Below are 16,247 nucleotides of genomic sequence, written 5' to 3' on the forward strand. Positions count from 1 at the left end.
AAGACGGGCTTATTATTTCGTAAGCTGTTCATTGCTGCTTGATATCCATGCGCCAGGTTAGACCCAAACATAGCCCCTCTATAAATTTGGATTCTGGCGCTTCACCGGCCAGCAACTCTGCCCCTCGCTGCCTTAGACTGGAACAAACCATTTGACCACCGGTACACGGGGGTGGTTGCGGTGTAGAGACCTACAGGAAACGAAGAGGTAGGCAACGCAACGTGGAATTCTCTGCTATTTTTCATTTCATACGACCTTACGACAAGCCTGGAGAAGATTAATGTGGCGTTTAACCGTTTGTATTTTAGGCATCCATTATAGCGCATCGTGAGACTTAACATCGCCTGTGCTGCTCAGTTCCGCAGAGATAGCCGATCGCTCTCATGGAACTGTTACATGTGTAACCTACATCTGAGGGATAGCCAAAACTATAAATTAGCCCATGTTTCGCGACAATGTCAGTATCCCTTTATTTGTTGGTGTGTCAGTGATAGCGAAAGGTGGCTCATTAAAGGTGACTCGTGATTGTTACATCAGTATTATGTGCTCACATGGCACAGCGGGGGACAGTGTGGAGGAAAAGGAAGAGTGGAACCGAGGTTATGTCACGTTCGCCTCACCGCAACGAAGAAGTTCTTCTGAAGAACTTAAATCATTAAACGATACGGAAGTGAAAGAACGAATAACATAGGTTATGTATCACATAGAAAGACTAATCTCGCCTTAAGATGTATGTTTTGTTGTGAATACACCATAATAACAATCCCCCAGTGATACCATATAAAATTATAATATTAAAAGTGAATAAAACTATTATCAACTAATAACTAGTTATCAACAGACTAATCGGTGTACAACACTCTTATAAAAAATATTAAATATATTGGAGATTCTAATATAACCAATTGATATTTTGTATATATAAATGTATTCATCTGATTTAGGTGAGACTGAAATGAGGCCATAAGTAGCAAAAAAGTCTCATCATTTGAGGTAGTCCTTGAGTGTGCTGCAAAGTTCAGATAAAGGACACCCCCCTCCCACGTGAGTGCATCCTTCAGGCACACATCACAGATAAGTGAGGCAGCCAACTGTCAAGAAAAATACACCATCCTCTTTCGTTTCACTCTTCCAAAATATTCTCTCAACTTCTTGTGTTTTTCTTTCCCCCAAGGTGTGTGTGTCTGTAACTGCCAGAAGCAGTAATGGCCGACACAGTGCCTCCACAGCAAGGAGACCCGCTGCTGAAACAGTTTCACCAAGGGAGCCACCCCAGAGGGAAAGAAGCCACCAAAGACGGCCTACGTGCCAGGGGCCAGTGGGCCAGCAAGGCTGAGTTCCTCCTGGCCGTGGCTGGGCAGATCATCGGTCTGGGCAACGTCTGGAGGTTCCCTTATCTCTGCTACAAGAACGGAGGAGGTAAAGCATGTGGGATAGCGCAGGAGGGGGGTGAGAAGAGAGGAACTGTGGAAAATCGACATTCTGTCTTTGTCCACTCACGCCATCTTTCTGCTTTTATCTTTTACCCTATGTTTTTCTTTCATCTTTTTTCATTTTCTAAAACTGGTGATGACTGATGCAAGGTGTTTGTTAGAGCCTGGGATATGTGTATTTTGAATTTTTACACAACATGAGATTTCCTCGTGAAGATGGACAGATGGAAGAAAGTTCTCCAAAATGTGTCCATAACACTGAGTTCTACTGAAAATAGTTCTACTGTGAGGTCAGATTGGTACTGGGAATTTAATTTAGGGTCAGTATTAAAATTAGTGACATTTTGTAGTGCAAGGGTTCATTTGGGATTATTACTTGGTTCTAGAGATTAAAAGTTAGCTATTTTAGGGTTAGATATTGGGCTTAATGTAATCAGTGAAGGTCCTCACAATAATATTGTCTTATGTGTGTATGTCCAGGTGCGTTCTTTGTACCTTACCTGTTGTTCCTGGTGCTTTGCGGCATCCCCCTGTTCCTCCTGGAGACCTCACTGGGACAGTACACCAGCCTGGGAGGGGTCAGCGCCTGGAGGAGTATCTGCCCATTATTTGGAGGTAAATTTTATGTAATTATGTCATCAGTGGGCGGCATTTGTTGTGTTGCAATGCATATTGTCACGCATATGCAGGTTTTGTTAAGGGATGCAGGTAGGGGTGTGCAATATATATTGTCTACCGTAATATCTTAATTGTGGATGTGCACTCATTGTTGCTATTGTTTTCACCTGAAATGGACATATCCTGGTCCACAAACTCACGTGCAATGGACTATTATGTGAATCTGGAATATGTAAAGAGGTGATAGTTGATATTTTGGGGTTCAGGGTTGGAGGCTCAGACTATATAACATCACTCCCCAAGCCATATGTGCTGAGTTTAGTTTATCCGCGTCACTCCCCAAGACACAGATTGGCTATCCTTGTCGGGAGTGGTGAGGATAAACCAAACTCAGCAGAGCATGGATTGGGGAGTGACGATTATAACTTCAATGTATACTCTGAGCCCCCAACCCTGATGAAGCTTATGAAAACACACCCCTCCGACCTATGATATTGCTCGTTTCTGTTACCCACAACCTAATGGTCAAGTGGAGTTTTTTTATAATGGTCACTGCTAGCTGCTCGCTCCAAATCCATTGGATTTGAGTTGATATATTTTTTATAGATGCTTCAGAGAAAGGATGAGTGATGAAAATATTTTAATCTTTGACAATAAGAGTAAAGAAAGGGATTTTCATATAACTATTTTTCAAAAATTGGCAGATAGTTGACATACAGTATAACAAGACATACCAGAACGATGGACACAGAGGCACAGGATAAGTTTTTATTCCATCCATCGTCAACTGCTTATCCTGTGTACAGGGTCGCGGGGGGCTGGAGACTTTGGGCGAAAGGCGGGGTACACCCTGGACAGGTCGCCAGTCCATCGCAGGGCCACACATAGACAAACAACCACTCACGCTCACACCTAAGGACAATTTAGGGTCACTAATCAACCTAGGCTGCATGTCTTTGGACAGTGGGAGGAAGCCGGAGCACCCGGAGAGAACCCACGCAGACACGGGGAGAACATGCAAACTCCACACAGAAAGGCCAGGGCAACCAGGGTTTGAACCCACAACCCTCTTGCTGAGAGGCGACCACTGCAACACCGTGCCGCCCAAGTTTTTATTGAACTGGTGAAAAAAATAAAACCAACATAGAGACACCTACAATGTGATAATGGCTTTTAGTAAGTGTTAGCATGCCTTGATGCTTTTTGCAATCTCACTGTCTCTCCCCATGTTTGGCTACATCTCTTCTCATTCTCACTGTCTTCATCTTCTTCATTTGCACTTTCTAATCTTTCCCCATACTGGCACAAGCCTTCAACACATTCCCATGTCTACATGAAAACACAACCCACGTTAACAATCTGACTGCAATCAGAACATTTGGCATGCCCTGCGAGCTCCATGCATGTGCATTTCATATTGAATCTCAGCCTGTGTATCAAAACAATTCAGGAGTGCAGAAGGCAAAACGCACCCACCTGCCAACAACAAACACACACTTGAGGTTGAATGTCTTTCTTTCATGGTATCCTGCAATCCAAACAAAGGATCACAGTTGAGCATTAACGTAATACACAATCGCACCACTGAAACAGAATCTGTCGTGAGCAATGTGATGCTTTTTTAAAGAGAAATAAAACACTGTGTGAAGTTATTAAGTTGCACACATGATCCTGGATAATCCAAACCTTTGAGGAATGGAAACTGGTTCAGACAATTAAACATTTGTGTGGTAGGAATGCATTGAAGTATCAAGGGAAAGGCTTATAGTCTTAAAGTAGACCAGGGCCCTGTTTCAGACAGCAGGTTTAACAAACTCTGAGCCTAACCCTGAGCTCTGAGTTGAGTAAGCCTGAGATGTGAAACATTCAACAATAGTGTTATACTGCATTTACCAGACTTGAACTTCCTTATTGAATGATAAAGTGCTAGAATTCTTCTGTATGTTACATTTGATTTTTAAAAATATTTATTCAGCTGTAACCTGATGAGGATAAAAAGCCGGTGGCTATAACTGAAGATGAAAATATGGATCAAACAGATAAGACTGTACTCATAGACCTGTGATTGTAAAGTCACAGTGTGACCAAGTAATAATGATTTGCAGTTGAAAATGTGTCTAGGTTCAAACTGACTTTAAATTTTTTGGACATCTGTTATATTAACATATACATTATATACAGTAAATGTTGTTCTCATTTCGCATTTGATGAAATACTGTCAAACAAATTAAAATCTAACTTGGATTTCGGTGTTTCTAAAAATGTAAACGTCTGCAGATGAATCATTCCGTGTGCTTTGATGCTTTGATATTGACAGTATGACTAAAGAAATGAAACAGTGTTTCAGAAAGCTGCTTCAGACTCCGCAGGAGGTGAGGAGTTAGAGAGAAAAGTTTGTTGAAGAAAACCTCCTTCCGAGCAGGTTACCTGCACAGCATACGTTACTAGTTAATGATCCAGGGTTTCACCTCGGCCTGTGTAACAGATAACCCGGAGTTTCCCCTCATCTCAGGCTTAACAAACTTTCACTTTCACTTAACCGTCTTTGTGAAACAGCGCCCTGTACAACCGACTCCATCTGTTCACAGTTTTCTTCTGAATGTATAAGCCCATACAGTAAAGACACTATTTCTGCCCGGCTGTGTTTATTTATAGGTGCAGAATGATAAATTATATGAATTCAAACCGCAGCAGTCAATAGCCATGCTGCCTGTGGTGGAGCAACATGCGCAGTAGATAATGTAAATCTATGTTGACTGACTGAGCTGGAATTGGTTCATGTTTAACAAGCAGTAACATAGTGTAGCATTTGTGTTATTATTCTGGGGCCGCAGGTCATGCAGCACGTCACTTAAGCCAAACAATGAAATCTTTTTTATTTATTACACAGTATATTTGCATTCAACGGTTCAAACAAGGATGGATTTACCTGCTAGGGGCCTCAGACCAAAAGAAAAAAGGTGTTGCGACCCTATTAACCCTCCCATTCCTCCTGCTTTGTGTGCAATAGAGACCGTTTTTACTATACTGGAGTACTAATTTACCGTAGCTTAGAAAAATGCAACTTGCAAGAACAAAACTGAGCTAATGAAGTTCAGAAAACAACTGTTCTGGAGCTTTTGATCATGTCACATGATCTTCATCAGCCGATGGAGTTTGCCCAGCTGTCGGGCAATTGTAAACGTTCAAATAAAATAAAAAAATACTGACATTCTTCAAAGTAACAAGACATGGAAATAATTTCTAAGCAGAGTAAAGTTCATTTACTTCACCCACCCCGCAGTGAGACTACCAACCATCCTGTAACAGCCATGCTTCAAAGGAAAATGTGAAGGGAGACGTCGTTTAGGAGGCTCCAAGAGGTTATAGGAGACCCATGTTCCTATGAAACCCATTTTTAGCAAATTCAATGGTCTTGTAAAGCAGGCCTTGACAATTTCACATGCAGGTGCAGCTAAGGCCAGTAGTATGCTAGCTGGACCACCTGGGAAACACATTGTAAACAGAATATGTGCATGCTCCATATTGCCCTTTATTTTACCCTGTTCAATGACAAATATTTACGAGTGTGCCAACACATGTTGCTCTGCCCCTTGGTCCTTATGGTCTGCACATGCACACACACATATGCACATGCCCACAGAGTTACCTATATTTGTTTGACAGCCAGTTGTGTGCAGGCCATGTGTTTAGCACAGGGACAAACACACAGAAAATGCAGTACTTCCTCTGTGTGTGTTTGTATACAGACAAACTTGCACAAAGTAATGCTTCTATAGGAATTCCTCACTGGTCTGCGCATTTAATATGCAATCATCAGCTAAAGGCCTGAATTTCATTAGCGGATATCACAAACAGCTATTTTTCAAGGCAAACGTCCTACACTTTCTAACCCACTCAAGCCCTCATAAACCCCTTATTCATTCTTAATGAAGATATGCTAGATGTGGGCTGCAAGTCGAGTGTCTCAGTAAATGGATGCTTTCATGTGAAACTCAAGTGACTTGGAACTGACAGTAGAATATGTCTGTGTGAATGCTTTGAAGCTCATTTCTTTGTGTTCCTGCAACTCTCCATATGTTTTATCTGTTTCTGTAGTCCTGCTATACGTCAGCTAACGTTAGGATCTGCTTGTGCATCTTATGTCTCTGCAGGTCTCGGCTATGCCAGCCAGGTGATGATCCTGCATGGCTGTGTGTACTACATCGTCATCCTGGCCTGGGCTCTCTTCTACCTGTCCTACAGCTTCCAGGCGGAGCTGCCGTGGTCGCACTGTAACAATACATGGAACACTGGTCAGTAAAGACAGGAAGCTGAAGAAGCTTATTTTGAGCCAGCTGTGTAAAACCCTAAGGGTTTAACTGTGTGTGTGTGTGTGTGTGTGTGTGTGTGCTATCCTACAGAGGCATGTGTCCTGTTTGACCACCGTGATGAGACAGCCAATGGGAGCAGCCTGCCTGAGAACGCCACCTCCCCTGTTATGGAGTTTTGGGAGTGAGTGTAGCTCCCTTGATTTCTCGCTTGTTATTTTTACAGTATTAATCATGCATTAACAGCATTCTGTGTGTGTATGTGTGTGTGTGTGTGTGTGTGTGTGTGTGTGTGTGTTCTAGGCGGGAGGTGCTTCATCTCTCCAACAGTTTAGACGAGCTTGGTCCAATCAGCTGGAAGCTGGCTCTTTGTCTGGCCGTTGTCTGGCTCGTGTGTTACTTCTGTGTCTGGAAGGGAGTTAAGTCGACCGGAAAGGTGAGCGGAAAACACGTGAGAGTATAAGAGGGGTTGTGGAGGGAGAGATGTGAGGCACAGATACTGCGCCTGATGGTGTTCAAAAAACAACAGGAAGTTAGTTATTGTAGTTTGGCCAGGTTACCAACACAGTCAGCAGTTGCAGCACCAGTAGTGGATTTGGCCAAAGTCCTTATAGGCAAGTCATGCCACTCGGCCGTCATCTTGGCAACGCCTCCGGGCAGCTATTTCGGACTAACAAGACCAGGCTCCTATCTGAATGAATGAGGAAAGAGCCAGAACTGCACTTTCTCTGGTCACCGGGACATAAAAACTACATGAATAAAATCAGAAGTAAACTAATAAAAATCGCTGAAAAAGTCGACCACGTTGCCCCAAAATAAGGTTTAAAAAGCGTTTTTTCCCGACCAGTTATACTTCTACTGCTCATGCGTCACTACTACCGTGCAAGCGTAGTCGCAGTAAAACAGACCCTTACGTCAGTGGAACCACATGATTGGCTGAATTATGTTTCCCGCTTTTGCTGTTTTTGGGGTGGGATAACCGCCATCTTTGCCGTTAGGGGCTTTCCCCATAGAGTTGTATTGAGGATGAGATTGAATGGCGTGTCTCGTCTATAAAACATCTCTGATCTGACACACTGGTCGTAAGGCACTTTAAATCCCTTTGTGCCTGATTGCTGATTTCTTGAGTCACAACTCGGTCAAATCCAAGCACACACACAACACATATTTTTCACTGTGACTTACCTTCACTTTCTGAGGGTATCATTATCTCCATGTATAAAAAGTGACAAAGCCATTGAGAAATCAATGGAAAAAAACATGCTCCTTATATTCAAGAACTTTCCTGAGAATCATAATTTTTCTTCAGTGTCCAGTAATACAATGATAGTTGTCTGTACATTACAAACAGGAACTGCTAATTTGGCATATTTAATATGATGCTAATTTGCCACAATGTAAAGAAATGCACACTAAAAACAACTCATGTTGTAGCCCACAGTGTAACTAACTGAAACCAAAACATGGGAACTGTAGTCCGTAATTTGATTAGAGGATAGAGTATGATTATCCCAAAAATATACAGAGGATGGTGTTGGGGGTGGAGAATGGTGTCCACAAACCCGTCCTCTAGAGGAATCCCCTTTTTGTTTGCCTGATTCCTCTGAGCGCAGCAAGCACAAGGTCAGAAAGATAACAGTGTCCATGAAACTGGAAGGGTCTCAGTGTCTTGCTCAAGGACCTTTCAGCAGAGCAGATGCTTGTTTATTTAGCCCTTTTTTTATAAAGCCTGTTCAAGGTGGGATGTTCGCCGTTATTGCACCTCGCTGTTTTGTATAAAATATAAGAACACAGAATGGTGAGGCATTCAAACCTTGTTCCTCTGATGGAAATGCAAGTAAGGTTCCTGAGTTGCTATAAAGGTTCCTGGAAAAGTTCCCTACTTACTATAAGTTTTTTTAAGTCTTTTTTTAATAGAGTTAGAAACGGAACATAAATCTTCTTTCATATGGGCACTGCCATAATTTTGTAGGACTTGTTTGTTGTGTCACTGCCACCATCCGTCAACAGGTTTTAAGACTCCAACTTTCCAGTGGTCCCTCTTTTAGTATTTCAGCTCTGTTTAAGGACATCACCGATGTGTCCCTCCTGTTTTCCCTGTCTCTGACCACATCCCTGCACGCTGTGTACATTCTAGGTGGTGTACCTGACAGCCACCTTCCCATATGTCATGCTGTTGGTCCTGCTGGTGCGTGGTGCCACCCTGCCGGGAGCGACCCAGGGCATCATCTACTACCTCAAACCCAACCACACCCGCCTGGCAGACCCACAGGTACAAAAACACAAACACACACACACACACACACTCTGGATGTCTTTCAACGACACAACATTAAAAGCTCTCCGTTGGAGTCAACAGAAATTCTTCCAGTCATTCTTTCAGGTGGTATAGCAGCTGCTACAGGTAGGAAGCCCAACCTCTCAGTTTATTAGGTGCATTGTCAGATCTTCAGTAGCTAAGACCTTTCATGTTGTTTTATGTCAAAATTGTGGACTTGAGGTCTTTACACCTTGTGTCTGCAGAGACAGCAAGAGTTTATCCTCTTGAAATGAAGTGTGTGTTCTCAACAATTACTCATCACAAAAAAACAATTTCAGATGCTCATAAAATACCTACTGCCCTTTTTTATTTATTGGGGTTGATTGAGAGATACTGTAAATCATTGCCCAGATAATACAAAAATACTATAAATCTATAAATTTGTATAACTTGTGTGAATGAAAAATTGCATATCTTTTAGGATTTTGTGTTAGCCTGAAATTTCAAATTCAAAAAGGACAGAGATGTTTAAATTAGATAGATAGAGAGAAAGAGATATTTTGACTTCAATTAAGTGTTTGACAACACAGGGGTGCAATCACCAAAGCTGCCCTGCAACGCAAAGTCATATTATTACATAAAATTAGAACAAACCCAATTTCCAGAAAAGTTGTGATATTTTCCAAAATGCAATAAAAACATAAATATGTGATGTGAACCTTTACTTAACTGACAAAAGTACAAAGAAAGGCTTTTTAATAGTTTTGACCAGGGTAATTGTTTTTTAGTGCACAGAATATTCACCTGTTTGAAAGAATCCACAATAAATAGGCTAGGTGACAGGATTGGATATAAAAGTAGCATCTGTCAAAGGCTCAGTCTTTGCAGGTAAGGATTCGTGAGAAAATTTTTATTTCAAAGGGAACATATCTTAACACAAGATTGCAGAGAATTATCTTCGAACCCTCAGAACCGCGGCACTGCCAGAGAAATCGTCGTTTTTCTGTGACAAGTATAGCCACATGGGCTCTGGACACTGCCTCCAGAAGTGCAACCCGAAACTGTATTATGCAAGGAGGAAGCCATACATCAATTGAATGCAGAAATGCCGCTGAGTTCACTGGGCCCAGGGTCATCTCAGATTGAGTGAAAGACAGTGGAACCTTGTGCTGTGGTCGGATGAGTTCAGATTTCAGCTTATTTTCTGTCACCCAGTTTTATTGATTTTTCCATGCCAAAGATGTAAATCAGCAAAATGTGCAAAAGCCAGCATCTGTGATGGTATGGGGGTTCATCAGTGCCCAAGGCAATTGTGAGTTGTATGTGTGTGAAGGTACCGCTGACACAGAGGCATATATTGGGATTTTAGAGAGACATGTTGCCATCAAGGTGGTGACTCTTCTCAGGACATACATGCTTATTTCAGCAGGACAATGCCAGGCCTCATTCTGCACGGGCTACAGCAGTGTGGCTTCGTAGACACAGTTTGTGTGCTTGACTGGACTGCTGCTGCTCCAGATCTGTCTCCTATTAAAAATATGTAGCGCATCTAGAGAGGAGAATCGGACAACGGCAACCACAGACTGTTGAGCAGCTGAAGTTTTGTATCAACCAAGAATGGGAAAAAATTCCAAATGCGAAACTGGAACAATTAGAATTTTACTTCCCAAATGATTAGAAAGTGTTATTTAAAGGAAAGGTAATGGAACACAATGATAAACATGTCTCTGTCCCAGCTTTAGTTGAGTGTGTTTATATTTACAAAATATGATTACACTGGTCAGAAAAACTATTGGAAAATCTTTTCTTTGTACTTTGGTCAGTTAAAAAAAGGTTTGTGTGAATTAACAAATATCAGATTGTTGTTTTTATTGCATTTAGGGAAATAACCCAACTATTCTAGAAATGGGGTTTGTAGACACTGAGAAGAAAAAAGGACTAATTACCACTGTCACTGTACAGACTGTTCTGGCTTTTAAAACACCTCTATTTTATATACATCTGCAACACTTTCTTTGCAGTTTAAGGACACCACCAAACACACATTGTTTTCATCCTTAAAGACATAAAGGCTGAACACAAGGTAAAGTTTGGCCAGTTTTGTCTTTATGGGATCTAATTAAATCCCCTCTAAAGGCACTGTGGAATAGCAGGAAATGTGGGATGTGACAAAGTTCATTGTATGCAAATGGGATAAAATTTGCAGACAGGGAAGTTCTGATTAAATACAGGCATATCCCGTTCAGTAACATGCAGTTGGCTCCTGATGCCTCACATCTGACCTTTCATTTTCTCCCCTCCCTCTATCCCTCTCTTTCCACAGGTATGGATGGACGCAGGCACCCAGATCTTTTTCTCATATGGAATTTGTTTGGGAAGCCTCACAGCCCTTGGCAGTTACAACAAATACAACAATGACTGCTACAAGTGAGACACTTTTGTCAACACACAACAGCATTTCCTGCCGCACACCGTCTCCTTATGCACTCCACTTCAGACCTGATTTCACTGAAATGTAAGATGTACGCTCCCGCTGGTCAGATGGCTTCCAGAAGGAATGGCTGGAATGGACAGAGAAAACACCCTGACATAGCCACACCTTAAAGAAAAGCCCTCGCTGCCATGTTTCCCACACTCCAGGACCCCCCCCCACACACACACACACACAGAGCCAAGCACTTAGCTCTTGGCTTGTTTCTAGGCCAGAGCTTCACAGTACAGCGCAAAAGACCAAGATAAAGACCTCACTGGATTCTGTTTTAGTGACAGTTTTACTAAATTTTAAACTTTTCAACATGTTCGCTTTTGTGTCCCATAACTGTTTACATGTATTTCTTAATGTTGTGACTTTGTTTGTGTGTCATGTTTTTTTTATTGCCTTCCAGGGACTCCTTCCTTCTGTGCCTCCTTAACAGCGGCACCAGCTTTCTGGCAGGTTTTGCCATCTTCTCAGTGCTGGGCTTCATGGCTGAGGAGCAGGGCGTGAACATAGCCACCGTGGCCCAGTCAGGTGAAACAGGGTTGGAGATGGAAGCGGCAGTTCCCTCAGCAGAAGCGAGGAGATCTTGTTCGGGAAAATGGCTCAGGGGGAATCAGAAAAGAAGCCTAACTTTTAGCTAGTGAATTAATCCACTGCAGTATTTCATGCTGACCTTTTAAATTTAATCTAAATGTTTGAAAAGAAGGGCTGAGTTTTTAGCATTCTAGATAAGTTTCTTTGTTTTTTAATGCCAGGGTGGATGTTCTTAAAAAAGAAATTGTTTCCTGCAGCAGTAATGAGAAAGCAGCATGTTTAATGTGCCTGGTTATATACATCCCACAATTAGCTAATGTTAGCGTATCCATCTGAGGTAAAGACCCAGTCACTGCGGTGGAGTAAATCCATGCACTTCTTTTTGATTTTGACACACAAATCAATAAACCACTGATGAATTGCAAGCTATCATGAGAGATAGTGAGGGAACAGAGATAATCCCAAATGGAAGAGGCACATATTAGTTTTGTCACACCATCCGATTTTATATACCTCTGATCTGCCTAATGAAAAGCAACACCATTAGTTTATATTAATTTTGCTGTAAACTAAAACTAGACAAACCAACAGTGGCCAGAGCCGCAAGCTTAGCACCACCTAATTAGTGAGGACAGGCAAATTCATTTCACTGTGCCGCTTTTTGGCATGACCAAGCACTTAAAAAATAAGTCTGATGGTATTTTTTATTTTTCCTATTGTCAACAAACCCCATTAAAAGAACGAATCTGTCAAATAAGTCCTTTTAACAAGTCATCTGTAAAGCCAAAGACTGAAACAACTTGTTCCTCCATGCCATAGAGCTGTATTGTTGTCAAAAGACAATTCATCTGTATTATTCCAAGGCTGAAAATAGTCCCTCACAAATGCACCAATTTACTCCTGTATGAGTAATGTTTACTAAAAAAAAACAGTTCCCAGCTGCTGTAGGAAATGACTTGTTCTTTTTAAAAAGTAAAGATTTGTGCCTTCAGTAGGAATGAATGGGCCACAGACATGGTAGAGAATTGGGAGGTATCAAGAGTCAAATGTATAGTTGGTTTTGGTCTTTTTGTGGGATTTGTTGATGGTAAGAAAATATCTTATAACGCCAGCCTTATCCTTTTTCTTTATTTTACGAAAAACACTGAATCATTTATGGGCTAATTTAGCTGGAAATATATATAAATTTATAGACATATTTTGGTTATACTTGGTTTTACTTTGCTTTTTTTTTATTACTTCTAATTCTATAGAAATAATAAACAGGAATAAATAATATTTGGACTGGATAAGATACATTTCACGTTTGAATAACATGTAATTACTTTGCTCATCATATTTTTCCTGTGGTGGCGTTTCCTCTCAGGTCCTGGCCTTGCCTTCATTGCCTACCCGAGAGCTGTAGCCATGATGCCTCTGCCCCAGCTCTGGGCTGTCTGCTTCTTCCTCATGATCATCATGCTGGGGCTGGACACTCAGGTAGAGACACACACACACCGACTTTGATGAGTTACATTTTATGGCATTGATGTGTTATGTGTCGTACCGCTGACCCTGTCTCCCCTCTGTCACCCAGTTTGTGAGTCTGGAGGCCCTGATGACGTCTGTGACTGACCTGTACCCTCATCAGATCAGAAGAGGCCACCGCAGAGAGCTGCTGCTGCTGTTTGTCTGCGTCGTCTGCTTCCTGGTAGGACTGGTCATGGTCACGCCGGTAAGACGCTCAGGATGGATGGATGGGGGTGTGTGTGTGGGTGTATGCATGAGGTGTACACAATCCTCTGCCCAATTTGTTTTTTATGATCTATTTTATGTGCATGTTTGTCTTCACTCCGATGCAGGGTGGTCTGTATGTGTTCCAGATCTATGACCATTTCTCCTGCAGTGGAGCCAGCCTGCTGCTTCTCTCCATCTTCCAGTCTCTGGCCATCGGCTGGGTCTACGGTACAAATCCCAACTCCTCCTCTTACCTTTCCTTTTTTCCTTTTCTTTCTTTTGCTTTCTCCCCCTCCTTTTCTAATTCCTTTCCCTTCCTTTCCTATTCTTTCCTTTCCTTCCTTCAACTCCTCCTCTTTTCCTTTCTCCTCTCTTTGGCTTACCATTCCTATAATTTAATTTCCTCTTCTTTTCCTATCCTTGTATTTCATTTCCTCTGCTCCATTCTCTCCTCTCCATTTCATTATGCTTTTCTCCCCTCCTCTCTTTTCATTTTCTTTCCTTCTCTCCTCTCTTATCCTTTCATGTCTTTTCCTCTCCTCTCCTATAGCCTCACACATCATCTTCTGTCTGTGTTGTTACTTAGCCTATGACACATTTTAAGTGTAGAACAAATCTCCAAATCTCACCATCCCATCCCATGTCTGAACAATAGGGCTCCACATTCTGCCCAATTAGAAAATGCCTAAATAAATCTCAGGTTCATTGTTTTCGCCACTTACAGAAAATATAAAGAGCAGCGGTAAGAGTTATCTACTTTTAATCACTCTAATGAAAGTAGTTCCTAAAATTTGATAAACAAACAGTCAACCAGTGCACTTCCTTCCCCTCCCTCTGCATTCCATTTGGAGTCAGTAGACAGTATATTAACATGGCTGCAGCTACCCACTGTTGTAAGGAGACTGGCTCCTAGCCAGGCCCCTGTCTGTCTCCTCCGGGCCCTAAATCAGCCCCCGGGCCCCGTCGCCTCTCAGTCTCAGTCTGACGGCCCCAGGGAGCCCTTATCCCAGCCAAACCTGGGGCTCTAGAGCTTTTACAAAAACATTGTTTGTTTAAGTGTGAGATAGGTGGTATTGTGCCATGAACATCCATCAGGACAATACAATAAGTACTGGAGTGACAATTAACTTTGTGAGAAGAGTAGTAGCATCACAGGTGATAACAAATAAGTCAAGTCGGGGGTGGGGGTGGCTTACCAAGGAAGCCTGTTTTTATGGCTCTCCCAGCAATAGGTGAGTGGAGCAGCAGATTTGAGGAGAGGGTTTTAAGTGGACTGGGTAACACAGCGGTCAGGACTCCAGTGCACCTTTCGCCCTTTTTTATGACTGTGGGATTGACCATTTTTAAGGACTCTAACATCTGACTGACACTCTTGTGCTGCTGGTTATGGTGGTCCTGAAGGAATTTCGGTTTGGTTATTTTAGAAAATTTCTCTTATCAAGTGAGCCATCAAAATGTACTGCTCACAAGTAATACATAAATAGAGAGTATTTTAAAATTAAAATGAAACCTATCAAGTTAGTTATACATACTACTGAATCAGTGATTTTTACTGTGAATTTTCCAAATACCATAATGCAGTTGTTTTTTGTAGTTTTGACCACCATTCTTATATTGTGGGTAACAATTTATTTACCAACTACATCGCTTGTTAGTACTATAGCTGCCACTACTTGTACTGGTACTAAGACTAGTTGTACAACTACTACTACTTGTTACAAATGCTACTAATGACTTTGCTACTCGTGGCTCTGCTGCTATGAAATGTCCGGTCAAAGTAATGTTTTCTTTTTCAGCAACCTTTTCTTGTAACTTCCTCTATGTGGATACTGGCAAAGAAAAATGTATTCCAACCAAAGTCAGTTACCGCCACCAAAAAAAACAAGCCATTCGTAAACCAAACCATGATGTCAAACCAAACCACAACCACTCGTGGTGAAGTTGCTCTTGTTTTTGCCCACAGGAGCCGAGCGCTTCAGTGCAAACATCAGGGACATGACCGGCTACAGCCCACTGCCTGTCTTCAAGCTCTGCTGGAAATACTTTACCCCTGTTTTGTGCACTGTGAGTGACCCCCCCCCCCGGCCTGCTGTCACTCCGTCTACCTCCCATGACATACTTGCCTATCAATAACTGTTTGCATTTCTGTATCTCCAAGAGTGCCAACATATACAACTTTTTGGATTGTATCCTCAACTTCATCAGGAAGGATACGAAATGTTCTCTTGTAATTTGGTGTCTTGATATAAATTAATCTGCAAATGTGCAAAAAACATGTTATAACGTGTTAAATCAAATAGATTTTCACTGCCTCAATGTGCATGTCAATATAAATATTTTAGTAAATTTATCATAGGAATATGTAATATTACATTCCTATGTAATAAAATGGAGAAAATATGTCATGCATTATAATAATAATAATAATCCTTATTTGTAGAGCACTTTTCAAAAACAAGTTACAAAGTGCTTTAACAAGTGTAAAGAATAATACAAAAAAAAAGATAAGAGCATGAAAATTTAATATAAAATTAGTAAAATACAATAAAATAAAAGGGATAAAATAAAGTCAAATAAGATCGGGAAAAGCTCTCCTATAAAAGTATGTTTTAAGAAGGGACTTAAAAGAGTTCACTGATTCAGCCGACCTGATTTCCTCGGGCAGGCTGTTCCAGAGCCTCGGGGCCCTGACAGCAAACGCTCTGTCCCCTTTAGTTTTCAGTCGAGACTCTGGAACAGACAACAGACCTCTGCCCGAGGATCTCAAGGTACGTGCTGGTGCGTATGGGACTAAAAGGTCAGAAATATAACAAGGCGAGAGGCCATGAAGAGCTTTAAAAGTGATCAATAGAATTTTAAAGTCAATTCTAAAACATACTGGGAGCCAGTGTAATGAA

The 16,247-nt window shown here is 41.6% G+C and overlaps 1 protein-coding gene across 5 annotated transcripts in view; it reads left to right on the plus strand.

Moving 5' to 3' along the window:
- The window catches only part of LOC123975129 (sodium- and chloride-dependent GABA transporter 2-like), a 29,620-nt gene that overhangs the window by 10,221 nt on the left and 3,152 nt on the right, over window positions 1-16,247 (plus strand). For 2 of the 5 annotated variants that reach the window (XM_046056359.1, XM_046056349.1), the window contains exons 2-13: window positions 1,175-1,419; window positions 1,914-2,048; window positions 6,206-6,346; window positions 6,455-6,545; window positions 6,665-6,797; window positions 8,499-8,633; window positions 10,945-11,048; window positions 11,507-11,631; window positions 13,001-13,113; window positions 13,211-13,348; window positions 13,476-13,578; window positions 15,314-15,414. In XM_046056359.1, the coding sequence (XP_045912315.1) occupies window positions 1,206-1,419; window positions 1,914-2,048; window positions 6,206-6,346; window positions 6,455-6,545; window positions 6,665-6,797; window positions 8,499-8,633; window positions 10,945-11,048; window positions 11,507-11,631; window positions 13,001-13,113; window positions 13,211-13,348; window positions 13,476-13,578; window positions 15,314-15,414 (1,533 nt within the window). In that variant the 5' untranslated portion in view covers window positions 1,175-1,205. Of the gene's footprint in view, window positions 1-62; window positions 208-229; window positions 1,079-1,174; window positions 1,420-1,913; window positions 2,049-6,205; window positions 6,347-6,454; window positions 6,546-6,664; window positions 6,798-8,498; window positions 8,634-10,944; window positions 11,049-11,506; window positions 11,632-13,000; window positions 13,114-13,210; window positions 13,349-13,475; window positions 13,579-15,313; window positions 15,415-16,247 lie in introns of those variants that run through there. The other 3 variants (XM_046056322.1, XM_046056331.1, XM_046056340.1) reach the window with 3 other exon arrangements.

Source organism: Micropterus dolomieu, linkage group LG01 (genome assembly GCF_021292245.1).
Source record: "Micropterus dolomieu isolate WLL.071019.BEF.003 ecotype Adirondacks linkage group LG01, ASM2129224v1, whole genome shotgun sequence".
In the NCBI taxonomy this organism is placed as follows: Eukaryota; Metazoa; Chordata; class Actinopteri; order Centrarchiformes; family Centrarchidae; genus Micropterus; species Micropterus dolomieu.